Source organism: Ornithorhynchus anatinus, chromosome 5, assembly GCF_004115215.2.
Source record: "Ornithorhynchus anatinus isolate Pmale09 chromosome 5, mOrnAna1.pri.v4, whole genome shotgun sequence".
NCBI classification, from domain to species: Eukaryota; Metazoa; Chordata; class Mammalia; order Monotremata; family Ornithorhynchidae; genus Ornithorhynchus; species Ornithorhynchus anatinus.
The window spans coordinates 67,325,477-67,351,794 of NC_041732.1; the positions used below are offsets into that span (position 1 = coordinate 67,325,477).

General features: G+C 48.1%; 1 protein-coding gene across 3 annotated transcripts; it reads left to right on the top strand.

Moving 5' to 3' along the window:
• Positions 1–25,917, top strand: MASP2 (MBL associated serine protease 2). 3 transcript variants are annotated; one of them, XM_001510498.6, is made up of 11 exons: positions 1–285; positions 1,205–1,421; positions 2,129–2,306; positions 3,796–3,927; positions 9,944–10,140; positions 12,175–12,322; positions 13,337–13,455; positions 15,438–15,516; positions 22,959–23,096; positions 23,607–23,681; positions 25,104–25,917. In XM_001510498.6, the coding sequence occupies exons 1-11, from the start codon at positions 281–283 to the stop codon at positions 25,868–25,870; spliced, it is 2,055 nt and encodes a 684-aa protein (XP_001510548.3). In that variant the 5' UTR covers positions 1–280; the 3' UTR covers positions 25,871–25,917. The 3 variants fall into 3 exon arrangements, with proteins under 3 accessions (XP_001510548.3, XP_016083585.1, XP_007669051.1); XM_016228099.3 differs by having other exon boundaries at positions 9–285; positions 23,607–23,691; positions 25,104–25,378; XM_007670861.4 differs by having other exon boundaries at positions 9–285; positions 23,607–23,668; positions 25,104–25,378.
• The last annotated feature ends 401 nt before the right edge of the window (positions 25,918–26,318 follow it).

Sequence of the window (26,318 nt, forward strand, 5' to 3'; positions counted from 1 at the left end):
GGCCCCGCGCTTCCTCTACCTCCACTCCACGCCAAAATCTCCCCGATCTCCCCGGCCCCCAACCACAGTTCCCCTCTGCCCTGCCCAGGACATACCTGGGGTTGAGAAGGGAAGGAGGAGAGATGGGAGGAGGAGACGAGTCTGGGGGCTTTCGGCAGACTCGTGGCTCCCAGGATTGGCAGGTCAGAGGTGGACAAACAGACCAAAGGTGGACCCGACCGCTTCTCTAACCAACAGAGCGGAGAGGCCCGGGGTCAGAAAGGACCGGGATCCAGAGACAATGAGGTGAGTGGAACAGGCTGAGGAAGCGTTCGTTTTCCTCCTTATTCCTTATCCCTGTCCTCCTGAGAGTGGGGTGGGAGTCAGGGGGTTTGTGGAGCGAGGCTCCTCTCCAGGGTTTGCCAGCAGCCAAGGCTGAGGAGAGCGAGTCCTGACTAGGACGTTGGTCCCTTTCTCCCCCGACCCCTTCTGGACGTGGGGATGGATTTTAGCTGAGTGGTGGTAGATACTGGGAGAGTGGGGCGGGAACTGGGACCGGGTGTTGTGGAAGCGGGAGGGGCCTGGGGGAGAATGGGGAGGGTGGTGGGAGTCGGGGGGGCAGGGATTGAGGGAGAATGGCCTGAGTGGGGGCTGGGAGATGGTGGGGCAGAGGCCAGGGGAGAAGGATCGGAGCTGGGGGGCTGGAGGAGAGTGGGGCAGGAGCAGAGACCTTGGGAGAATGGCGGGAGCTGACAGGCGGGGGAAGAATGCTTGAGTGGGTTCTGGGGGAGAGTGATGGGAACAGGAGACTGGGGGAAAGCTGTTGAACTGGGGTCGGGGAGCAAGGACTGGGGGAGACTAATGGGAGCTGGGGGTGCTGGAGGAAAATGCTTGAGTTGGGTCTGGAGGAGAGTGGTGGGAATAGGAACAGCGGTTGAACTGGGTTGGGGAGCAAGGACTGGGGAAGAGTGTTGGGAGCTGAGAGTGCTGGGGGAAAATACTTGAGTTGGGTCTGGGGGAGAGTGGGACCAGGGGCCTGGGAGGGAGTGGCGGGTCTGGGGGCTACGCCTCTTTATCCGGTCCCCCCTTCAGCAGCGGGGCTGGGGGCAGCATGCCCGCCTCCACTCCCAAGGCTGCGTGGGCCCGTGGAAGTGGCACACTCGGCTCAGCATCCGCTCAGCACGGCGGGTCCCATCTATCTCCCCATTCCTACCCTGATGGCCAGGCTGTGCCTCCTGCTGGCAGCCGTGTGGCACACGGCGGCCGGTGCCCCTCGGCCAGAGATGTTTGGGAGGCTCACGTCCCCCGGCTTCCCTGCCGTGTACCCCAATAACAAGGAGAAGAGCTGGCAGTTGGCAGCACCCCCAGGCCACGTCATCAAGATTTACTTCACCCACTTCAACCTGGAGCTGTCCTACCTCTGCGAGTATGACTACGTGAAGGTAGTGCCGTGGAGGGGGGTGTGGGAGGGGGTGGGGACGTGGACTGAGTGGGGCTGGGTGGTTGGGGATGCGACCGCAGCTTCCAGGCTTGGGGATGGGGGTGGCGGGGGTGTAAGCCCAGCCACAAGCACCCGAGAACAGGGAGATGCAATCTCTCCCATGCTCCCTGAATTTGTATTTGCTCCCCCTTTTTTTTCCACCCCTCCCTCAGCCCCCCAGCATTTACATCCATATCCGGAATTTATATTAACATCTGTCTCCCGCTCTAGACTGTAAGCTCACTGTGGGCAGGGAACATGTCTACCGACTCTGTTATACTGTACTCTCCCAAGCACGTAGTACAGTGCTGTGCGCACAGTCAGCACTCGGTAAATATGATCGATTGATTGCTTGGACTGTGGGTGGAGGCCCTGGGACTTGGGACTTTTCCAGGGGAAAAACAAACAGTCTGTGTTGTTCCTGGAAAAAAAATCAGCAGAGCCCTGACCCTCCCCTTGGGTCACTCTGACCATGAGACAGCGTAGGGCGCTCTGGCCTCCCCAGTGGGGCTGGGGGGGAGAGGGGAGAGGAATATGATGACACAGTGGGGGAGAGGAGTCCAAGGAAGCTTTCCTGAGGACCCTCCCAGGGGTGGCAGGGGGCCCAGGCTAGGGGAAGGTACATCATCTCCCCGCCGCATCTCCTCCTCACCCCCCATGTGGCTGCAGCTGCGCTCCGGGGACAAGGAGCTGGTGACGCTGTGCGGGCAGGAGAGCACCGACACGGAACAGGCTCCTGGCAACCGCACTTTCCGGTCCATTGGCAACAGCCTGGTCGTGACCTTCCGCTCGGACTACTCCAACGAGAAGCCGTTCACTGGCTTCGAGGCCTTCTACGCCGCGGAAGGTGAGGTTCTGTGGTGGGGCCGGGGTTTCCTTAGGCCACCGGCCACCCAGACTGGACGGTCTCGTCATCGGGGAGCCTCTGTCGAGCCCCTGAGGGATGATCACAGCGCTGGTGAGCCCCCCTAAAGAACAGACAGCTCCCTTCCCTACCAGGAGCCCATCTGATAGAAAAGATAATAATAATAATGTTGGTATTTTAAGCGCTTACTATGTGCAGAGCACTGTTCTAAGCGCTGGGATAGATACAGAGTAATCCGATTGTCCCACATGACGCTCACAGTCTAAATCCCCATTTTACAGATGAGGTAGCTGAGGCACAGAGAAGTTAAGTGACTTGCCCACAGTCACACAGCTGACAAATGGCAGAGCCGGGATTCAAACCCAAGACCTCTGACTCCCAAGCCCGGGCTTTTCCACTGAGCCACGCTGCTTCTCTAAGATAAGATAGACCAACCCAAAATCAACATGTCAGGGTACAAATTTAAGTAGTGGGTCACAATTTGGGCTGATGGGTAGGAGAGTTGGGGAGGAGGGCGATCAGGGAAGGCTCCCTGGAGGAGGTGGGCCTTGAGCTACAATTTAAAGTGGGAAGGAGCATTACCAAGGGCTTGGTCTAAGACCTGCAGAGAAGCCAGAACTAGCCAGGTGAAGATCTAGCTGGGCTGGAAGCCAGAGCTGGATTCAATCAGTAGTATTTATTGAGCACCCATTCAGCCACCCCTAACCCTACAACATTTATGTACGTAGCCTTGGTTCTGCCATTCCCCATCTATCATTTATTTCACTGCCTGCCTCCTACCGTAGACTGTAAGCTCCTTGTGGATGTGAGTTGGCAGTTGTCTACCAACTTTATTTGTATTGTACTCTCCCAAGCACTTAGTTCAGTGCCCTGCACACAGTAAGTGCTCAGTAAATACCCTTGATTACTGTATGCGGAGCACTGCTTGGGAGAGTACAGTGGAGTTTGCAGATACTCTTCCTGTCCTCGAGGAGCTGGACTCATCCTCCTCATTCGAGGCCCCAGGGTCCCCACTTGTAAAATGGGAGCGATCAGGCCTGCGACCTCCTCACCCGCACGGCACCGCGTACCTCACTGCAAGCTGAGAGGAGGGAGAATCTAAGCAGGGCTTTGAGTTCCCTAGAACCAGCACCTCCCAACGGGCCCTAAGCTTAACCACGACTTCACTGGGAGAGAACCCGGCCTCACAGCCCTCTCTTCGTTATCCATTTTTTGGATCATCCAGGCCCTTCTTAGTACAGAGCCCTGCACACAGTATGTGCTCACTGAATACCACTGATAGATGCACAGGTCCTCCTCCTCCCTCCTGCCAGCTGCCTCTAGTCACTGCTGGTTAACTCTCCTAGCAGAGGGCAGGGAGAGGAAAGAAAATACCGGCCAAGGTCCGGGGAAGTGGCCTGACCCAGTGTCTGGTGGGAAGGGTGGGAAACGTTGGCTCAAAAAAGGCTTTGGGGGGCTTTGGCTCCCCCAGACGTCGATGAGTGTGCCACCTTGCCGGGCAGGGAGCCCGCCTGCGACCACCACTGTCACAACTACGTGGGCGGCTTCTACTGCTCCTGCTCGCTCGGCTACACCATGCACCGGGACAAGCGGACGTGCTCAGGTGAGAGACTCCCACCTGCTACCCCAACCCACTCCTTGCCACCGGCCCGGAGCCCCCTGCCCCCTGGCTTGGGTGGGGGAGGTGGAGCCCAGCCGCCGGCCGACTGGGCAACGGCCAAGCTCGTCCCTTCCAGCCTGGGAGTCGCCGGTGGGGAAGAGGCAAAAACTGGAACCCGGGGGCAGGGCCGCTCCTGGGGCCTGTCTGCCCCTCAGGCCATTAACTTGGGCCGCTCCTCTGCCCACCTGGCCCAGGAGAGGCTGCTGGGACTTGGACATGAGGTGGCTGCCGGGCTCAGAGCCAAGTCCTGGCATTTGGCCAGCTCTGGGGCACAAGAGCCAAGCGAAAGCCCTCCCCAGCTGTGGAGGAGGGGCTCCGAGGCCTGGCAGGGAAGGTGATCTGGGAAGAGTCAACCCTATCAGCCTAGACCCCGGCTATCTTCTTGTTCTAGGCCAGCAGGGGTCCAATCCTAGCCCAACTCTGCCAGCTCCCATGTCCAGTGTCCTTTCAGAAACAGCCTCTTAGAGGGGTGAGGGCATGGGGCATCTGAGGCTGAGGATCCAGCCAACCTACCTGTTCCTTTTGCTCTTGTTTTTCTATGTGGGCTGAGGCCCTTCTCTTTTCTTCTTGTCGCGGGAGGAGTGGGGAGAGGGAGTCGGTGGGTAGTGGTGGGGGTTGGATGTCCTCTATGGCTCAGGCTTGGGCCGAGAACTCAGTGCTCACCCTCACCCTGCCGAGCCCGGGGAGAATCAGGGTTGGGAGTAGGGAGACCCCCTGCCCTGCCTTGCCTTTTCCCGGGCGACTCAGGAATCTTCCCCTAAAGCCTCTCAGGGCCAGTCTGACTCCTCTGAGGTTGCCCCCCTTCCTCCCCCCTTCCTCCCCCCAATCCCCTCTTCTGTTAAGCCCCAGCTGATTGGGCTCTTTTTTTTTTGTCTTTGTTTTCCAGCACAAGATAACTAAACACCCTTTCCCTTAGGCAGAAAGCAAGACAGGGGCCCTTCAGCTCTTCAGAGGCCTCAGGACCTGTCTGCTTTCGGTCAAACCCCGCTTCCTGTTAGACAATAAAAGGGCTTTTGCTGTTCTGAGCCAGCTGATGCCTATGACCTCTCTTTGTAACTGGGTCCAGGGGATGGGAGGGATGCCAAGAGGGCAGAGACGGTAAGGCCCCTAAGTCCCTTAAGTCCAGAATTCTGGGGGTCCCTCTGGGGACCCGATCTAATCCACAGGCCGCTGCCAAGGGTCGAGGGAGGGATGGGACCGGTACCAGCTGTGGGACCCAAATTTCAGCTTTCAGGCTTGGAAGGTGGTGAGACAAGGGCTGTTGCGAGTTGGACTTCCTTCCTTCCTAGACGAAGATCTTAGAGCCAAGATCTCATAATGAACCTGAGTCGAGCTGAACGATCTAGAGAGCCATCAGCCCAGGGATCTACCCCAGCTCCCATGCCTAACCCAGGGACCGGAGCCACTTGGCTGGGGTTGTCACTGTGGCCCAGGGATCCCTGTGGCTCTTTGCCCAGAGGCCTCACCCCTGAGCGCTTTCAGTGGTTCTGGTTCAAGGGCAGTGATGGGTCAGCTGGCACCCCAGGGGGTGATAGCTGGGTTGGGATCTCGGACGAGACCGGGGCCAGGAGCGGAGAGAGACGCTGGCAACCGTCTCCTATGTGGGAGACTTAATTCTCCAAACCACAACGGAGCTAAACTCTTGGGGTTAGTGAGGGAGACTGATGGCAGCGTCTTGGGCAGTTGGAAAACTTGTTCCACCCAGATAGGACTGCTGCAGCAGCCTGGATCCCTGTGATCTGCCTGCAGCCTGCTCCTTACAGAGAGAAGAGTAATAATAATAATAGTGATGGTATTTGTTAAGCGCTTACTATTTGCCAAACCCTGTTCTAAGCACTGGGGTAGATACAAAGTAATCAGGTTGTCCCACGTGGGGCTCACGGTCTTAAACCCCATTTTGCAGATGAGGGAACTGAGGCACAGAGAAGTTAAGCGACTCACCCGAGGTCACACAGCAGACAAGTGGCAGAGTCGGGATTACTACTCATGACCTCTGACTCCCGAGTCCGTGCTCTTTCCACTAAGCCACTCTGCTTCTAGAGTAGCCAGTGAGAGGCTGCCCTGGCCACCTGCTCCCAGGGTCAAGGGAATTTGCAGCCCTTTTCCTCTCAGTCTCCGGTCTCTCTCTCCCTTGCGTTCAGCAGGGGATCCAGCCTCTGCCCCTGCCCCTACAGTTTTCCTAGCCATAGTGGTGGGATGGGCTCAAAGTGGTTTTAAATGTTGTTGGAGAGATTTTCCATTGTCCCCAGGGTAGAGGCAGATACCTCCAAAGTTGGATAAATGGTGAGGGGAGCCCCAGGAGGGGAAGCATCATCCTTCTGGCCATCCGAAGGACTGAAGTGGTGCAGAAAAGACCGCGAAGTCGAGAGGCATTTCCCGGTGGCGCAAAGAACTCGGTAGAGGTGAGCTCACTGTGGGCAGGGAACGGGTCTACCGTCTCTGTTGTATCGTACTCTCAAGTGCTTGGTACAGTGTTCTGCACGAAGTAAGCACTCAGTAACTATCACTGCTGATGATGATAATAGGAGTAGCATTTAATGAGCACCCATTTGCAACAGTGCACAGTGCTGGATGCTCTATCTGTTACCGATTTGTACATCCCAAGCGCTTAGTACAGTGCTCTGCACATAGTTAGCGTTCAATAAATACTATTGAATGAATGAATGAATGGAGAAGAATGGAATAACACACGTTCCCTGGCTGCAAGGAGCCAAACACTCTAACGGAGAAACAAATATCAGGGAAGAGTACATTTCCCATTAACAGCGTGTATCCTTCAAGCAGCAGCAGTTTCTAAGGCACAGAGACTTTGGTCTGGTGGTGTGGGGGTGGGAGAGGTCTGTAGGCCCTAGGTAGAACCCAGTATGGCCAGATAAAAGCTACAAACCATGATCCCTGAGAAATATTATTCCCTGAGAAATAAATTCATGGCATTTATTGAGCACTTAGTGTGCAGAGCACTGAACTATGTGCTTGGGAGAGTACATTATTTCAGAGTTGGCAGACACACTCGCTGCTCACAATGATCTTACAGTTTAAAGGATGGATGGAGTGGGGATCTCGGAGTGGCTCTTTGACCATTTCCAAAGGCCTGGTGTGGTCCTGGGAGGTGCGGTGCAGAGAATGGCAGAGGAAGCTTTTAAGTTCAAGATAGGAGGGGAAGAGTTTCCCCTTTAACTCAAGAGAAGGGAAAGATGGAGTCAGCCTTGGACTGATTCTGCAGAAGGTGAGGTGGGAGGGAAAAAAAGAAAAGGATTTGGGTAGACATGCCACCTAGATCAGCTGATTACTTTGCCTCAACAGCAGGAAATCCAGGTGTCTCTAGACCAAGTGAACCCCGGGAAGAGAACAAGGTGTAGGTGAAAGCTAGAGAAGTTGGAGTCTGAAAAGCTTTCATTTTTGCAGTTCAAAGGGCAAGGAAATCCCCAGGATGCTAGAGGAGCAGGGTGGCCTCATAGAAACAGCACAAGTATGGGAGTCAGAGGACCTGTGTTCTAAACCCAGCTCTGCCAATTGCTTGCTGTGTGACCTTGGACAAGTCACTTAAATTCTCTGTGCCTCAGTTTCCTCAACTGTAAAATGGGGATTAAATCATATTCCCTCCTACTCAGATTGTGAGCTGTCTGTGGGACAGGGACTGCATCCGACCTGATAAGTTTGGATCTACCGCAGTGCTTAGAGAACTGTGTTTGACAAATAGTAAGTGCTTAACAAATACCATGACAAAAGAGCTGAAAATGAAGGGGTTTGGATATCTGCTGTGAGACTTGAGCTGCTCTGAGATGCCTGGTTTATAAACTCTGGCTGCCGGCACTGGGATCCGTGGGGCATCAAAGGACTGAAACTGCAGCAGGACAGGTGGAAGTCAGACATCATGAAGGACCATCTGCCTGAGCGTCAAGGTTGGTTCATGCTGGAGAATTGACTGAATGAGAAAAACTACTGACCTGTGATGGGGAGACAGCCCATAGAGTGACTGGGGGGAAAATGTGGAGCTGCCCGTCAGTCAATCATATTTACTGAGTGCCTAGTGTGTCAGAGCACTGTACTAAGCGCTCGGGAGAGTACAATATAACAGACACATTCCCTGCCCATAATGAGGTAGCTGTCTAGGGTAGGAGACAGACATTAATATAAATAAATTACAGCTATGTACGTAAGTGCTGTGGGGTTGGGAGGTGGATGAATAAATGGAGCAAGTCAGGGTGAAACTGAAGGGAGTGGAAGACAAGGAAAAGAAGGCTCAATCAGGGAAGACCTCTTGGAGGAGATGTAACTTCAGTAAGGCTTTGAAGGTTGGGAGAGTAATTGTCAGATATGAAGAGGGAGGGCATTTTAGCCTTCTAAAAGAGAAGTGACATCCATCTTTTTTGAGTGGTCTTGGAGACCAGGGTTGGGGCCAGATGCCCTCTCCAAATCCCTGCCAGCTCTGGGATTCTATGATGAGACAGGGAATGTGTGGGAATTTCCTTCCGTCTGGGATAGATTTTAATGATGCCCTCCCTGGACAAGTCCCTCACTTTCTGATTGAACCTGGCAAGCTTGCAGCTGGGCCTGGGGTCTTCTTCTCAAGTGAGCTGCTTCACCAAAGGCCCAGTATTCCTAATTGTCCCGGCTCTTGAATCGGGGCATCGGTGGTGAAAGAAACAAGTGGCTTCCCCATCCTCTCTCAAGCCCAAGCAGGAAAAGGACCTACCTGGGGGCGGACAAGAACCTCCTTCTCTCTTCACCCCAACCTCAAATCTGGGCTGGAGACAGCGTGGCTCAGTGGAAAGAGCACGGGCTTGGGAGTCATAGGTCATGCGTTTGAATCCTGGCTCTGCCACTTGCCAGCTGTCTGACTGTGGGCAAGTCACTTAACTTCTCTGTGCCTCAGTTCCCTCATCTGTAAAATGGGGATTAAAACTGTGAGCTTCACGTGGGACAACCTGATTACCCTGTATCTACCTCAGCGCTTAGAACAGTGCTCTGCACATAGTAAGCGCTTAAATACCAACATTATTATTATTATTATCATTTCTCTTCTCAGGGGGATGCTTCCTTTGAGCCAAGCCATTCAGAGCATCGGTCTCCTACTTGCCCCACAACCTTCTCTCCTATTTTGAGGAGCCAGAGGTCCTGAAGATGGGCGGAGTCTGTCCCAGCCTCCTCCCAGTAGGTTCCCGTACATGAGATTCTTCTTTGGGGTGCTTAGCACAGAACCAGGTGCTGGGGAGGGTGAATTCCAGGCCAGCATCTACCTCCTCCATAGCACTGATCCCTCTTCCCTTCCTAATGAACAGCTCTATAAGACCAGCTGGGTCCATTGGCTAGATTGGTTCATTATGGCAGCTGCCCTCCACCAAATCTGGGAGAGCTGAGACTTGGCCTGAAAGCTTGGCTCAGAAGTCAGTTGTTGGTATCATTAGACCATATTAGACCATAATATACCATATTACTATGGTATTTATAAAACACTGCTCCAAGTGCTGGGGTAGTTACAATTTAATCAGGTTGGACACTGTTCCAGTCCCACATGGGGCTCACAGTCTAAGTAGGAGGAAGAACAGACCGTCAATCCCCATTTTGTGGTTGAGGAAACTGAGACCCAGCGAAGTGAAGTGACTTGCCCGAAGTCACCCAGCAAGAAATTGGCAGAGACGGGATCAGAACCCAGGTCCTTCGACTCCCAGGTGGGTACTCCTTCCCCTAGGCTATGCTGCGTCTCACCAGGTTAGTCTCAACCCTTAACCTCATGTTACCTACCATGCAGTTGATTATTACTCCAAGTTTCTCCTTCACTCCCTTCACTCTGCTTCCGAGACAGGCCTTCCCCGTGCAGAAATAGCCCCAGGCCTTTACTCTGCGGGTGGGAAGACGGGAGGTCTTGAAGGACGAAGATGATTCCGATTTGGCTTCTTTGAGAAGCCACTGAAGGGCTTCGTGGTCACTGTCACCCTGTTCTGCTTTCTTCTCTCAGCAAAATGCACGGGCCTGGTTCTTTCTGAAAGATCCGGAGTGATTACAAGCCCCGATTACCCCAAGGGGTACCCCAAACTCTCCAACTGCAGCTACAGCATCCGAGTGGAAGACGGGTTCAGCATCATCCTGGAATTTGTGGAATCCTTTGATGTGGAAACTCATGCGGAGGTCCTGTGTCCCTATGACACCCTTAAGGTTGGTGACCCAGGGTTCCCTGCAACGGGCTGGTTCGTTATTCCTGCTCTCTGCAGAACCAATCTATCGGTGATATTTATCGAAAGCCAACTGAGAGCAAGGTACTGTACCAAGAGAGCACGTAGTACAGTGCCTGGCACATAGTAAGCGCTTAACAAATACCATCACTATTATTATATAAGAGGGAGTGGTTCAAGTTCATCAGGATAAAGAAGAATAAATAAATATATGTGAAGTTCCTAATTAAAATATGCATATTAATGCCAACTATAGATACAAAAGTGCTAAGAGTGACTTTTCGGCTGACGCTACTGAGCTGCGGTGAATTATTTGGGAAAGGCCTCCTGGAGGAGATGACATTTAGGAGGGCTTTGAAGATAGGGAGAGTTGTGATCTGGCCAATTTGAGCAGGGAGATGGAGGGAGATCAAGGCCAGGGAATATCAGAGGCTGGAGGTGGGAGAATCAAGAGTGAGGAACAGTTAGGTGAGCTGGGAGGAAAAGGGTGCAGCCTGGGGGGTTAGCAGGTAGAGAAAACTTCTGTAGGATGGGGAAGAGTTGGTGGAGAGCCTTGAATCCACATGTGAGGAGATTTTGCTTGATGCAGAAGGAAATGGGAAGCCAAAGGAGGTATCTGAGGGGTGGGGAAGTGAGTGCAGAGCAATGCTTTGAAAAGATGATTGGGCTGGCAGTGTGAAATATAGACTGTAGGGAGGGGAGGCTTAAAAAGTAGTCTAATTGTGATTATTTTTATTAATAATTATGATTATTATTATGGTACTTGTTAAGTGCTTATAATGGGCCAAGCACTGTTCCATGCCTTGTTCTATACAAGTTGATACATGTCCCACATGGGGCTCACAGTGTAAGTCGGAGGAGTTAGGATTTAAATCCCATTTTACAGATGAGGCAAGTTAAATGACTTGCCCGAGATCACCCAGCAGACTTGTGGCAGAGCAGGGATTAGAACCCAAGTCCTCTGACTCCCAGGGCCATGCTCTTTCCACTAGACTATGCTGTTTCTCAGCAGAGCTTAGAGGTGGAAGCTTTTTGAGGGGTAGGGAAGGGCAGTTCTGGTAAATACTGTGTAGGAAGAACTAGCAGAATTTATTAGTCGATTGAATGTGAGTGATGAGGGCAGGGAATGTGCCTTCCAACTTTGTTTTACTGCACTCTCCCAAGTGCATACTACAGTGCTCTGCACATAGTAAGCACTCAATAATCACCATGGATGATGATGAAAGACAGGGTGGGGGGAAGGATGTCACCAAGGTGGCAGATCATTCAATAGTATTTATTGAGTGCTTACTATGTGCAGAGCACTGGACTAAGCACTTGGAATGAACAGGGCATTCATGGGGAATGTTTTCTGACTGAGAATCACACACAGCTACTACGAAGTTGGATGGGGGCATTTTAAGCTTCCAAAAATCACACTGAAACTTAGACATGTTGGAAGATGCTGTTCCAGCTTAATGCCCAATAAATGGGTTCTTGCTTAGAAAATTAGAACCTATGAAAAATCTGATAATTTCCAAAATCAGTCATTAATTGAGCCTTACTGTATGCAGGGCTTGAGAGAGTCTAATACAAAACCATAAACCAGAATTCGAACTGGATTATTCATCCCAGTGTGGCTCAATGGAAATAGCCCGGGCTTGAGTGTCAGAGGTCATGGGTTTTAATCCCAGCTCCGCTGCTTGTCAGCTATGTGACCTTGGGCATATCACTTGACTTCTCTGTGCCTCAGTTGCCTCATCTGTAAAATGGGGAATGAAGACTGTGAACCCTATGTGGGACAGCGTGATTACCTTGTATCTACCTAGCGCTTAGAAAAGTGCTTGGCACATAGTAAACGCTTAACAAATAACATTATTATTATTATCCGTGACATGTGAGAAGGGATGGGGCGAAACAACAGACATCGGGCTAGTGCCTCCCAATTCTTTGCTGGTTGATGTGTTTGGGGTTGTCACTTCCCTCCAAGAGAGCACAGACCACTCTGAAAAAGTCTTCTGTAACTCTTCTTTTTCAGATCAAGACAGACAAAAGAGAGTATGGCCCTTTCTGTGGGCAGACATTACCCCCCAGAATTGAGACAGGAAGCAACACTGTGGAGATCATCTTTATCACTGATGTCTCTGGTGACCACACTGGGTGGAAGATCAAATATATTACCACAGGTGCATGGGCGGTCTGTTTCCTAGACCTATTCTGGGGTGGTCACAAAGGAAGTGGGCTGTTTTAGGGCATTATTTGGTGCACACAGACTGACTCAAAGGGTTGTCCAAGTCAGGCCATGTCTCCCCACTCCTCAAGACCACCCAGTGGTTGCCCATCCACCTCTGCATCAAACAGAAACTCCTTACCATCACCTTTAAAGCCCTCAATCACCTTGCCCCCTCCTACCTCGCCTCACTACTCTCCTACTACAACCCAGCCCGCACTCTTCATTCCTCTAATGCTAACCTTCTCACTGAACCTTAATCTCGCACACATCCTGCCTCTGACCTTGAACGCCCTCCCTCTTCATACCTGACAGACAATTACTCTCCCCAGCCTCAAAGCCTTATTGAAGGCACATCTCCTCCAAGAGGCCTTCCCTGATTAATCTCTATTCCTTTTCTTCCACTCCCTAGGGCCGCACCCTGACTTGCTCCCTTTATTCATCCCTGCAACTAGCCCCTCAAGACTTTACATACATATCCATAATTTCATTTATTTATATTAATATCCGTCTCCCCCTCTAGTCTGTAAGCCCGTTGTGGGCAGGGAATGTGTCTGTTTATTGTTGTATTGTGCTCTCCCAAGCGCTTAGTACAGTGCCCTCTACACAGCACTGTACGATTGACTCCGGGCATGATCTTTTTGGTGCTCCGAGGTGACCCCCCACTCCCTCTGCTGAAGATGGACTCGATCTCCATCAGTCAGTTGTATTGGAGTGCTTACTGTGTGCAGAGCACTCTACTAGGCGCTTGGGAGAGTACAATATAACAATATAGCACATTCCCAGCCCGACGGCGGTCCTCTCTGACTGCTCTAAAGCCTTGTTCCTTGCGGGAACAGGATAAATGTGTTTTATTCCAAGTTTGCGGGTGGGTAATGGAGGTATTATTTTCATTTATAATTTTTCTGCCCAAGATCGAGTTCCACGGGGACCACCCAACTAACATTTTCTATTTCCCACCACTTCCCAGGCTTGTCATGCCTTAAACCTGGAGCACCACCCAATGGTTACATCTCACCACTGCAACAAGAATACACTGTGAAGGACCACTTCTCTCTGTCCTGCCTCAAGGGCTATGTACTCTTACAAGTAAGTAAATGCAAGACCAGGGTTTCTTTTAAAGAGCTGGAGGGTTCACTGTTTCTAGGCTCTCACTGAAGCCCCGGGATTAACAGCAGGTAAGGATTATTTCCTCTCTGACACACACTTAGGGAGGAGCGTGTTGGAGGGATGCTTCTAGAAGAATCGGTTACTGACCTCATTCCCATAGAATTCCACCAACTTGCATTAAATTGAGGACAGCTCCCGGCCTCGAAGATGACCTCTCTCTGACTCTTGGGTCCACACCCAATTAGATGCCCTTTGGAAATAGTGCATTCTGCAAAGTTATAAATAGCGATCACCGGTTAGGGAGAGGGAGTAGCATTCGAAACAGTGCTTCATGTGTAGTTTTAGTGGCACGGCTATAAGATTAGCCGTGTTGTTTTTATGTTTTTCAAAATTGTCAGCAAGTCCCTGTAGTAAAAAGTAATAACACTGAAATGATAGCTGTGCATTCCACAGTCTTATAGAAGGGCAGGAGAAAAAGAAAGATGAGACGTGTTTCACATGGTGTGAAACTTATTCAACAGTTTAACTAATGTTCTATGGCTGTTTGCCCCGGCTGAAGTACTTGTCTAGGGGCTGGGCGAAGTGGTGAGGAGCATGAGCATTGGAGAGAGAGATGGCCCCGGTGACTGTGAGGGTAGGGGAAGGGGCAAGAACTCAGAGTGCCCCATGTTTAGTCTCTTCCCAACCTCCCCGGTCTTCCCCCAAGAAGTGGAAGGGCAGTTGCTGATGGATCAGAAATTCCTGATGTATCCGCAAGAGTTTCTGGTAACCACAACATCCTCGCTGCATTATAATAATAACGGTGGTATTTGCTAAGTGTTTACTATGTGCAAAGCAGTGTTCTAAGCGCTGGGGGGATACAAGCTGATCAGGTTGTCCCACGTGGGGCTTACAGTTTTCAATCCCCATTTTACAGATGAGGTAACTGAGGCACAGAGAAGTTAAGCGACTTGCCCACAGTCACACAGCTGGAAAGCGGCAGAGCAGGGATTAGAACCCATGACCTCTGACTCCCAAGCCCGGGCTCTTTCCACTGAGCCACGCTAGTGCCTTGCCATATTGTCTTACCCTTTCAAGAAAGGCTATCTTGGATTCCTTCTAATCACAGGGCAAGGAGCATCCAAGTTTTATCAGAAGTGAGCCATGTGACCAGCTATCCATACAGATACAGGCAGCACAAATTTATTGATTATGGTGAAGTATAGCCTTGCTAGCTATGGATTTTATATTTTTTTGCAGTAATAAAAAGTTTAAAAAACAGTTTAATCAACTCTACTGGTATAAAGAGTTACAAGCCAGGTGCTGGTCACTGATCATTTCTGATCAAGTCAAAGAGAATACTGGTATTTCACAGGCTAAACTATTCTCAAGAACTGAGGCCTGAATTGAGTCAGGGCACATCTCAATTTGACTAAGCTCTCTTCTGATCTAATAGTTCACATGTACCAGCTAATTAGGTACAAACAATTTTGCTAAAAATCTCAGGTCGTTATTAGATGGCCTTGCCAGAGGGTTGTTGGGAAGCAAATTTTCCTGCATTTCATATTACGCCTGAAAGAATGCAGCATTAACGATGAAGAGTCTGATTGAGAATTACACACACCTAACCATAAAGGGAAGGGGAGAAAAGTATTTTAAACTTGCAGAAGCTCTCTTACATTTTAATCATACCACATCAATTACAGGCCCTCTATTAAATATCCTAAAGTCTATATTAGCTGCATCCATAAATCTCATTCCTCTTATACATATCTGTGTGATCTGTACAGTCCCAGAGACAGAAAATGCCTTGTGGGCAGGGAACGTCTATGAACTCTGTTATATTGTATTCCCCCCCAGCGCTTAATACAGTACACTGCACACAGAAAGTATTAACTAATTGACTAATTGATCTGAACCACCAACTTGAAACACTTTAAGGAATCAGTAAATAATTGGATGTTTTCTATTTTGTCCCTTAGGGCGACAAGATTTTGAAGTCTTTCACAGCCACTTGTCAGAAAGACAGATCCTGGAATCAACCAATGCCAAAGTGTGTCGGTAAGTTGACTGTACCTGTAATTCTTTCTACTTTTGACATATAAAATTATTCATTCATTCATTCATTATTCAATAGTATTTATTGAGCGCTTACTATGTGCAGAGCACTGTACTAAGCGCTTGCAATGTACAAATCGGCAACAGAGACAGTCCCTGCCCACTGACAGGCTTACAGTCTAATCGGGGGAGACAGACAGACAAAAACAGTAGCAATAAATAGAATCAAGGGGATGAACATCTCATTAAAACAATAGCAATCAATAGAATCAAGGTGATGCACATCTCATTAACAAAATGAATAGGGTAACGAAAGTATCTACAATTGAGCGAATGAGCACAATGCTGAGGGGAAGGGAGAGGGAGAGGACCGGAGGGACGGGGGAAAAGGGGGCTTAGCTGAGGGGAGGTGAAGAGGGGGCGAGAGGGGGAGCAGAGGGAGCATAAGGGAAAAGGGGAAGCTCAGTCTGGGAAGGCCTCTCGGAAGAGGTGAGCTTTAAGTAGGGTTTTGAAGAGGGGAAGAGAATTAGTTTGGTGGAGGTGAGGAGGGAGGACGTTCCGGGACAGCGGGAGAACGTGGCCCACGGGTCGATGGCGGGATGGGCGAGAACAGGGGACGGTGAGGAGGTGGGCGGCAGAGGAGCAGAGGGTGAGGAGTGGGCAGTGGAAGGAGAGAAGGGAGGAGAGGTAGGAGGGGGCGAGGTGATGGAGAGCCTCGAAGCCTAGAGTGAGAAGTTTTTGTTTCGTGCGGAGGTCGAGAGGCAACCGCTGGAGGTTTTTAAGAGGAATGACATGCCCAGAGCGTTTCTGCAGGAAGATGAGCCAGGCAGCCTAGTGAAGAATAGACTGGAGCGGGGAGAGACAGGAGGAAGGGAGATGAGAGAGAAGGCTGACACAATAATCCAGCCGGGATATTACGAGAGCCTGTAACAGTAAGATAGTCGTTTGGGTGGAGAGGAAAGGGCTGATCTTGGTGATATTATAAAGGTGAGACCGGCAGGTTTTGGTGACGGATTGGATGTGTGGAGTGAACGAGAGAGCCGAGTCAAAGATGACACCTAGGTTGCGGGCTTGAGAGACGGGAAGGATGGTCGTGCCATCCACAGTGATAGGGAAGTCAGGAAGAGGACAGGGCTTGGGAGGGAAGATGAGGAGCTCAGTTTTGGACATGTTGAGTTTTAGGTGGAGGGCAGACATCCAGGTAGAGACGTCTTGGAGGCAGGAGGTGATACAATCCTGAAGGGAGGGGGAGAGGACGGGGCAGAAATGTAGATCTGTGTGTCATCGGCATAGAGATGATAGTTGAAGCTGTGAGAGCGATGAGTTCACCGAGGGAGTAAGTGTATATGGAGAACAGAAGAGGGCCAAGAAATGACCCTTGAGGAACCCCAACAGTTAGAGGATGGGAGGGGGAAGAGGAGCCTGTGAAGGAGACCGAGAATGAACGGCCAGAGAGATAGGAGGAGATCCAGAAGAGGACGGAGTCCGTGAAGCCAAGGTGAGATAGGTGTGGAGGAGAAGGGGATGGTCAATAGTGTCAAAGGCAGCTGAGAGGTCAAGGAGGATTAGGATAGAGTAGGAGCCATTGGATTTGGCAAGAAGGAGGTCACGGGTGACCTTAGAGAGAGCAGTCTCGGTAGAGCGGAGGGGACGGAAGCCAGATTGGAGGGGGTCCAGGAGAGAATGAGAGTTAAGGAATTCTAGGCAGCGAGTGTAGACGACTCGTTCTATGAGCTTGGAAAGGAAGGGTAGGTGGGGGATAGGGTGATAACTGGAAGGGGAAGTGGGGTCGAGAGAGGGTTTTTTTAGGATGGGGGAGACGTAAGCAGCGTGGCTCAGTGGAAAGAGCAGGGGCTTTGGAGTCAGGGCTCATGAGTTCGAATCCCAGCTCTGCCACTCGTCAGCTGTGTGACTGTGGGCAAGTCACTTAACTTCTCTGTGCCTCAGTTCCCTCATCTGTAAAATGGGGATTAAGACTGTGAGCCCCATGTGGGACAACCTGATTCCCCTGTCTCTACCCCAGCGCTTAGAACAGTGCTCGGCACATAGTAAGCGCTTAACAAATACCAACATTATTATTATTATTATGTTTGAAGGCAGAGGGGAAGAAGCCATTGGAGAGTGAGTGGTTAAAGATAGAAGTTAGAGAGGGGAGGAGGGAAAGGGCGATGGTTTTTATAAGGTGAGCAGGAATGGGGTCCGAGGCAGAGTATTAAAGGAAAAAGTGTCTCCAACAAAATGGGCCTAGTCAGCAATTCCCTAAAAAAAAACACCCAACTTTCTGTTTTAGAGCATTGTAAAGTAGGCACAGTGAGCCTAAATTCAAACACCACTCATGTGAGGTTAGTCAGCCCTTTTTCATCACTGAAAGATTTTCCTGCTCTTCTGCTTAGAAAAGCTAAGAATATTTATTCAATATGATTTTTCTTTCAACTCTCACTGCAAAACAAACATCACAGCTTTTTTTGTTCACTCTGAAGTAATAGGAATGACTGAAATGCATTTTTAAACACTTCCAAGATGGGGCTGAAAGGATTTATAACAACTGGAGTACTGATAAGGAAGTCTTGGTAGAGGAGGTTATGAGAAGCAACATGGCTTAGCGGAAAAAGCACAAGCCGGGGAGTCAGAGAACCTGAGTTCTAATCCCTGCTCTGCCACTTGCCAGCAGTGTGACTGTGGGCAAGTCACTTAACTTCTCTGTGCCTCAGTTTCCTCATCTGTAAAATGGGGATTCAAAACCTCATGTCCCTCCTACTTAGATTTTGAACACTTCGTAGGAATGGGACTGAGTCCGACATAACTATCTTGTATCGATCCCAGGGTTTAGTACAATGCCTGGCCCATGGTATAAGTGTTAACAAAAACCATAATTATTATAAGGATTATAGAAGGCCTTGGAGGGAGGGTTGTCTGACCTCAGACCTCAGTCTGTTGGGGAATATGAAGTGATTAGGGTTTTTTCCTACACTGGACCAATTTACAGCCAAATTGCCCATGGCATGGTGCCAATCCTGACCATAGTGCCATGACCCAGCAGGCCGTTGCCTGGGTAGCTGCTGTCATCTTCACGACCCTGATCAGTTGGCTATTGTCCAGGACTCCTTCTGGGCCTGTACCCCTCCCAGAGTGCCACAGCTTCTGCAGTGAGAAACCTTCACCTATGAAGGTATAGTCCCAGCAGGGAGAGCAGGGACTAGAACTCAAGCTTCCTGATTTCCAAGGCGGTGCTACAGCCTCCGCCACATCAGCCAGGTTAACATTCCAAAAAGAAATAATCAAAACAATTCCTGATGATCTCACGCTTTCCTGGTGGCCTATTTAAGTGGCTATCCTATCGATCAATAGTATTGATCGAGCACTTACTATGTGCACAGCACTAAGTGATTACAATCCAACAGCTGGCCACAACGAGCTTAGAGTCTGGATGGGGAGGTTAGTAGATGCGCTGGTATTTACTAGACCCTGCTTGGGAAGTGCACCAAAAGCACAAGACACATTCCCTGCCCACAAAGAACGGACACGCTTCCTCACAAGTAGTGGGGTAAGAAAAATCAGATTGAATGTTCAATTAAGTAGACAGACACATATTCTAGCCTGCTGGTTAGTTCACGACTTTACAAAATAGCACCGCAGCTACTCAAACCCCAAGAGTGGTCCAGATCACAGCACATCATTAAACCCAACAATAAATCACTGAGGCTTTAAAAACTCTTATTTCCTCAGTTCCCTCACCTGAGAACAGCTTCCATGCTGGAGTCTTTTTTAAAATTAATCTTTCTATAGAAAAAATAGCAGTGGAAAAGAACCCAAGTTCTTTACTCAGAGCTGTCCTGCCTGGACTTTCAGTTATTGAGAGTTTTCAGGTAGGTGCAACCACTTGTGTTGCAGTTCTACATACAAGAACATATGTAAAATGTCTGAAAAAGCTCGATACAGTAAGATGACAATGCAGGGTAAAGATCATGAGACGAGGCAGAGTATTAATACTACTAAAACTGCAGTTCTCTCTTGCGGAGCTCGAGGGTGACGTAGAAATACCGTCCTACGTGCAGACCTTCACCTCCAAACAAAGTGCGCGAAAAAATACTCTCGCTAGAACTGTAGATAATCCTGTCACTTTGAATGTCACCTTATTTCTGGAGGATGAGAAATTGAATCTTGGCAAAAAATAAAAAATAAAAAATCAACTATCAGCCATACTTTCCAATATATATATTGGTTTCAGCCCAGGGGCTTCTGGATCATTTTTTTACAGTTAGACCTTTTGCCAAGCAATGTCCTTTACAAGGTCCTCTCTAAATTGGCTGATGACGGAAATCAATTCATCACCATTATCCAGACAGACCTTGTCCAATTTTCTCCAACATTTGAGAAGTTCCTGCTGCCCTCTTTACAGGGCTGAAGAGAGGCAGTAAGGGACTGTGAATGGAGTTTTACATTTCCTTAGGCCCAGAGTGCTCTCTCACATCGCTTGCCTTAGGGAAGACACCGCCTCAATCTAATACATCAGGTAGGATACATTTCCTGGAGAAGGAAGTGATGCTTTAAAGATCTGAAAGTCATCACGGCTGACTTCAATGAGAGCAAATGCAAAGTAATGCATCTAGGGAAAAATAATATAAACTACATCTATATGGTGATGAGCTTGGAGTTATCAGTCACAGCTCAGTCAAGATCTCGGAGTTTTTTGTCCATTATTCCCTCAAATCAGTTCAGTGTGTCACAGCAGACAAAGGGGCTAACAAAATGTTGGGCATTTTTTTGGAAGGACACAGAAACCAAGGCATTCTGCCACCCTCTAAAACCGTGGTATGCCCACCCCACCAGTTACTGCACCATTTTAGGAAAGGCATAATAGACCTGGAAGATGGCAGAACCAAAGCCATCAGATTGATCAGACGATGGAACGGCTCCCATAAGATCAGACTGAAAATGCTAAGCCTTCTTCAGAGGAAGGATGAGGGGGCATAACAAACTAACAAAATAATGGAGGGGGGGAACATTGGAAGCAGCATGGCCTAGTGGAAAGAGCATGGGCCTGGAAGTTAGAGGATCTGGGTTTTAATGCTTTGACACTTGCCAGCTATGTGACCTTAGACAAGTCACAACTTCTCTGTGCCTAGTTTCCTCAACTGTAAAATGGGGGTTCAATACCCATTCTCCCTCTTAGACTGTCCAACCTAATTGACTTGTATCTACCTCTGTGCTTAGAATAGTTGTTGACACATAGGAAGTGCCTATCAGTACCATAATAATAATAATAATGCAATATGATTTCAAATCACAACTACATCACATAAGAATGAGGGACCACCCATTGAAATTTAAAAGTAAAAGGTTCAAAACTTTTCCCAAAGCAGATGATAAGCACAGAATGTGCTAGCACAGGGAGCTAGGCAGGCTAGATTTATTTAGTTTGGACAAATTTACCCCTGAAAAGTTCATAAAAGTATCTAGAAGGTAAAGTTAGGAATGTGTTGGATTGGATGCTAAGGAGGGCAACCCTTCTATTTCTTTAAGCCCTTTGTTGCTACTGAGGCAGCCAGAAGACCGGCCTGGGAGAACCATTGTTCTCAACACGAAATGGCATTTATGTTCTTAAGAAAGCATACCTGCAGCACTGCTTTTCTGCTCCATCAATCAATGGTATTGATTGAGCACTTGCTGTGTGTAAGACACCATACGAAACACTTGAGAGAGTATAGTACAACCGAGTTGGCACACACAGTCCCTGCCCACAAGAAGCTTACAATCTAGAAGGGGAGGATGACATTTCCAATTTGCTGTGGCCGGGAAGTGGCCATTTCTTCATCTTCCCTCTTTTCCTTTCATCAGGCCTGCTTCCTCAGGGGAAAAGGCACATCAGGGTGCCTAACCATTCAATCCATCACTAAATCCTGTCAGTCCCACCTTTACAACTTCGCTAAAATTGGCCCTTTCCTTTCCATCCAAACTGCTAGCACGTTAATACACTCATCCTATCCTGCCTGGATTACTGCATCAGTCTCCTTGCTGGCCTCCCAGCCTCCTGTCTCTCTCCACTCCCGTCCATACTTCATTCTGCTCTCTGGATCTTTTTTCTGCAAAAACATTCAGGACATGTCCCCCCTCCTCCTCAAAAAACTCCAGTGATTGACCATCCACTTCTCTATTGAACAAAAACTCCTCACCACTGGCTTTAAAGCACTCTTTCACCTTGCCCTCTCCTACCTCACTTTCTCCTTTTACAACCCAACCTACACACTTTGGTCCTCTAACACTAATGTTCTCACTTTGCCTCCATCTCGCCTGTCTTGCCTGTCCTGCCGAACCCTAGCCCACGTCCTGCATCTGGCCTGGAACGCCCTCCCTCCTCAAATCCAACAATTACTCTCTCGACCTTCAAAGCTTTATTCATTCACTCATTCAATCGTATTTATTAAGCACTTACTGTGTGTAAAGCACTATATTAAGCGCTCAGGAAAGTACGATAAACAGTGACATTTCCTCCTCATTCTTGGCTTAAAGCACTCCATCGCCTTGCCCCCGCCTACCTCACTTCTCTCCTACAGCCCAGCCTGCACACTTTGCTCCTTTAATGCCAACCTTCTCACTATACCTCATTCTCGTCACTGAACCCTCTCCCACATCCTGCCTCTGGCCTGGAATCCTCTCCCTCCTCAAATTTGACAATTACTCTCCCTCACTTCAAAACCTTATTGAAGGCACATATCCTTCAAGAGGCCTTCTCTAAGCCCTCCTTTCTTCTTTCCCCACTCCCTTGTGTCACCCTGCCTTGCTTCCTTATATGCATTCCCCCTGCCCAGCCCTACAGCACTTATTTACAAATCTGTAATTTATACATATGAAGGTGTCTCCCCACCAGACTGTAAGCTCACTGTGGGCAGGGGATGTGTCTGTTTACTGTTATACTGTACTCTACCAAGCACTTAGTACAGTGCTCTGCCCACAGTAAGCACCCTAAATATTATTGAATAAATTATATAAATTGCAAGTGTGTACACAGAAGGGAGTAGGGGAAAAGTGGCTTGATTAGGGAAGGTCTGTTAGAGATGCGATTTTAATAAGGCTTTGAAAGTGGTAGTCTGCTGGATACGGAGGGGAAGACACGGGCAAGAGGTCAGCAGAGAGATAGACAAAGTCAAAGTACAGTAAAATGGTGGAAAGGGGAGTGAAATATGCAAAACAGGTTGTAGTAGACCATAACACTGTGAGCAGAGAACATGTCTACCAACAGTTTAGTACAGTACTCTAAACACAATAAGCACTCACTAAATACCACTGACTAGGAAATCAGAGAGGTAAGGTAGGAAAGCATGAGCTGACAGTCCTTTAAAGCCCAGCAATCGGCGCTTAAATTCTGTTCAACATTTGCCGGCCAATTTTGTGTTGTTAGGTAAAAGCATTTTGCCTCATCCCTTTTTCCTCTACCGCTCTTTCAGTTGTTGACTGCGGGCCTCCCGCCGATATACCCAGTGGCCGAGTTTCATACATCACAGGGCCTGAAGTGACCACATATGAAGCTGAGATTCAGTACTCCTGCAAAATTCCCTTCTATACTCTGAAAACAAGTAATGACGGTAAGATGATAAAATACCCTCCTTCGATGTCAGACATTGACAGTAGTCAGAAACTACACATTAAAGGCCTGAAAATAAACTTGAACCAATTTTTGTGACTGGGGCTAGATGCCAGATGAAAAGGCACTTCTTCCACTGCTAAGTGAAATATTATAGCTAAAGTGAAGTTTAATGTCAATTTGCTCTAATCCCAAAACAGATCATCAGCAAGGACTACTACAAACACACAATATATTCCAAAGGGTTTAATTTAACAACTCAAAAACCTTATCATTAAGCACTTGAGATTTTGATACATATTCAAGTTATACATCTAAAAGGTTTCCACTTTACAAGCAAACATGGTAATGCAGAGCTCTCCTATTTATGAAATCATGTAAAATGGTTATTCAAACACCTCTATTTCCCTCTGATGCTCAAGAGTCAACATCCCTCAAAGCAGTATTCAGACAAATGACAATCACCTTATACATGCAGTTACACATTTTTTGCCTTTTCAATGATATGCAGGCAAATATCACTGTGGTGCTGATGGATTTTGGAAGAGCTCCAGAGGAGAAAAATCACCCCCGGTCTGTGAGCCTGGTAATGGATGGTACATTCATATAAGGAATCTGTAATTGACAAAGAATAGGACAACTTAGTAGAACTAGAGCTTTCCCTCTCCTACCCTAAAATCCAACCCCAGTGACAGACCTTTAACCTAGTTTAGAGCATCAGCTAATATATTCTCATTAGTTTCCTTCATAAGGTGAAGTGTATATATTTGTGTATATTATTTATTACTATTTTATTAATGATGTGTATATATCTATGATTCTATTTATCTTGATGGTACTGATGCCTGTTTCTATTTTGTTTTAGAAATCCCTTTTAGACTGTGAGTCAATTGTTGGGCAGGGATTGTCTCCATCTGTGGTCGAATTGTGCATTCCAAGCGCTTAGTACAGTGCCTTGCACACAGTAAGCACTCAAATATGAAGTCATTAGGTGATAGCCACATTAGTTATTGAATTAATGTCAGCCTTATTGGTGGGCAAGAATTTGCTGATGTCACTATTGAGATCCCATTTATTATGCAATTTTTACCTTGAGAAAAAATGCTATGGAGATCTAGAAGCTTCTTTCCCTTCTTTCCCTAAGCAACAGCTTTTAACGGTATCTACTTTTAAAGCTTTTAAACAATTTACTTTTAATGGAAAGTTAAGAAGAAATTTACTAGAATTGGTTCTCAAAGTATTTTGAGGAAATGCTACAAAAGCAGGTCAAGGAACTCTGGATGAGTATTACCTTCTCTGCTTTAACCAGTTTCACATTCAATTTGGTAACCCTAGTAGATTATTCTGGTATTAAGTCATGAAATTATTATTACCAGTTTAAGTTTACTTTTCTCTTGACAAGCTGCACTTAATCGGTTCCTATTTTTCCTGGGGCTTTTCAGGGTTTAGGTCGACACTTCGTGTTGAAATAGGCCTTTGTAATAAGGCTGCTACAGGAATATGTGTTTCAGAGTCTTCCATTTGCAAACAAACCCTGTACTTTACACCCAAACATTTAAATCTAGGCTCCCTTTATCCACCTCTAAGCACACAAACATTTGGTTTCCCTAGAGGAAATGACTTGCAGGGCCAGGGGATAGTACTAGCATTAATAATAATAATAATGTTGGTATTTGTTAAGCGCTTACTATGTGCCGAGCACTGTTCTAAGCGCTGGGGTAGACACAAGGGAATCAGGTTGTCCTACGTGGGGCTCACAGTCTTAATCCCCATTTTACAGATGAGGTAACTGAGGCACCGAGAAGTTAAGTGACTTGCCCAAAGTCACACAGCTGACAAATGGCCGAGCCGGGATTTGAACCCATGACCTCTGACTCCAAAGCCCGTGCTCTTTCCACTGAGCCACGCTGCTTCAAGCTGCTTCATTATTTAATGAAGTATGGGGATTTGGAAAGCTAATTCAGTGGAGCTCTTCTTAAGACTGAATTCTGCTTCTCTTGTCTGACAGTTTGTGGAATATCAACTCGGACAGCAGTGGAGCGCATATTTGGAGGAAAAATGGCAAAATTTGGTGAATTCCCCTGGCAAGTCAGGCTAAGGGGCGAACGCTTCGGAGGCGGTGCACTTTTATATGACAACTGGGTTCTAACAGCTGCTCACGTGGTATACGGGCATAAGGATTTGTCATCTTTGGTGATCAGAATGGGAGCTTTGAAGAGACTATCACCTAATTACATACAAGCCTGGGCGGAAGCAGTTTTCATACATGAAGATTACTTGCATGACAACGTCAATTTTAACAATGATATTGCCCTCATAAAATTGAAGCACAGAATCGAGATCAACGGAAACATCACGCCCATTTGCTTGCCAGGCAGAGACAGCAGATTCCACTTGAAACCAAATGACTTAGGAACAGTCTCTGGCTGGGGCAGAACTGAAAATCGCCCTCTTGCTTCAAGTTTAACGTATGTCGAAGTACCGGTTGTTGACACCCAAACATGTAAAAATGCCTATGCTAAGAAAAAAGAAGTAACAAAATTCCTCCTCACTGACAACATGATATGCGCTGGCTTTGAAAGTGGGGGAAAGGATGCTTGTGCTGGAGACAGCGGAGGACCCTTAGTTTTTCTGGATAGTGAGACTAAAAAATGGTTTGTGGGGGGCATTGTGTCCTGGGGTTTACAGTGTGGTGTTGCAGAGCAGTACGGTGTTTATACCAATGTCAACAACTACATTTCTTGGATTGAAAACATAATTTTGAATAATTCCTAAAATGCAAAACTTTCAAACGGGCTTAATAAAAGTACTTCTGAAAAACATTATTGGTAGCCAATTTCAACTATGAAGCTATATCCTTTCAGAGTAAGGTACCCTGTCAAAATCCTCTGCCGCCTTCTAAATTGGTGGCCAAGTCCTGTTAATGCACTCGAAGGCTCAAAGTAGTTCTATTTATGGCTGAAAGGGAATTCTGACTTGACCAGCTCCCTCAAATTCCTCCTGTTTGCCCCCATTTTTCTCATTCTTTCTAGGAGCCAACTAAGTTTCCAAAACCACCACAAAACTGGAGAACCTCAATTTGGCTTAGTGGCCAATACCTTGGAGAAGGAAATGTCTAGCCTTCGAGATGTCATGAGTAAATGGGATACCTGTCTATGTAGAAGAACCCTGTCTATGTAGAAGAACCAAGAAATTATTTGTCTTTAGGTTTGAGACAATTCAA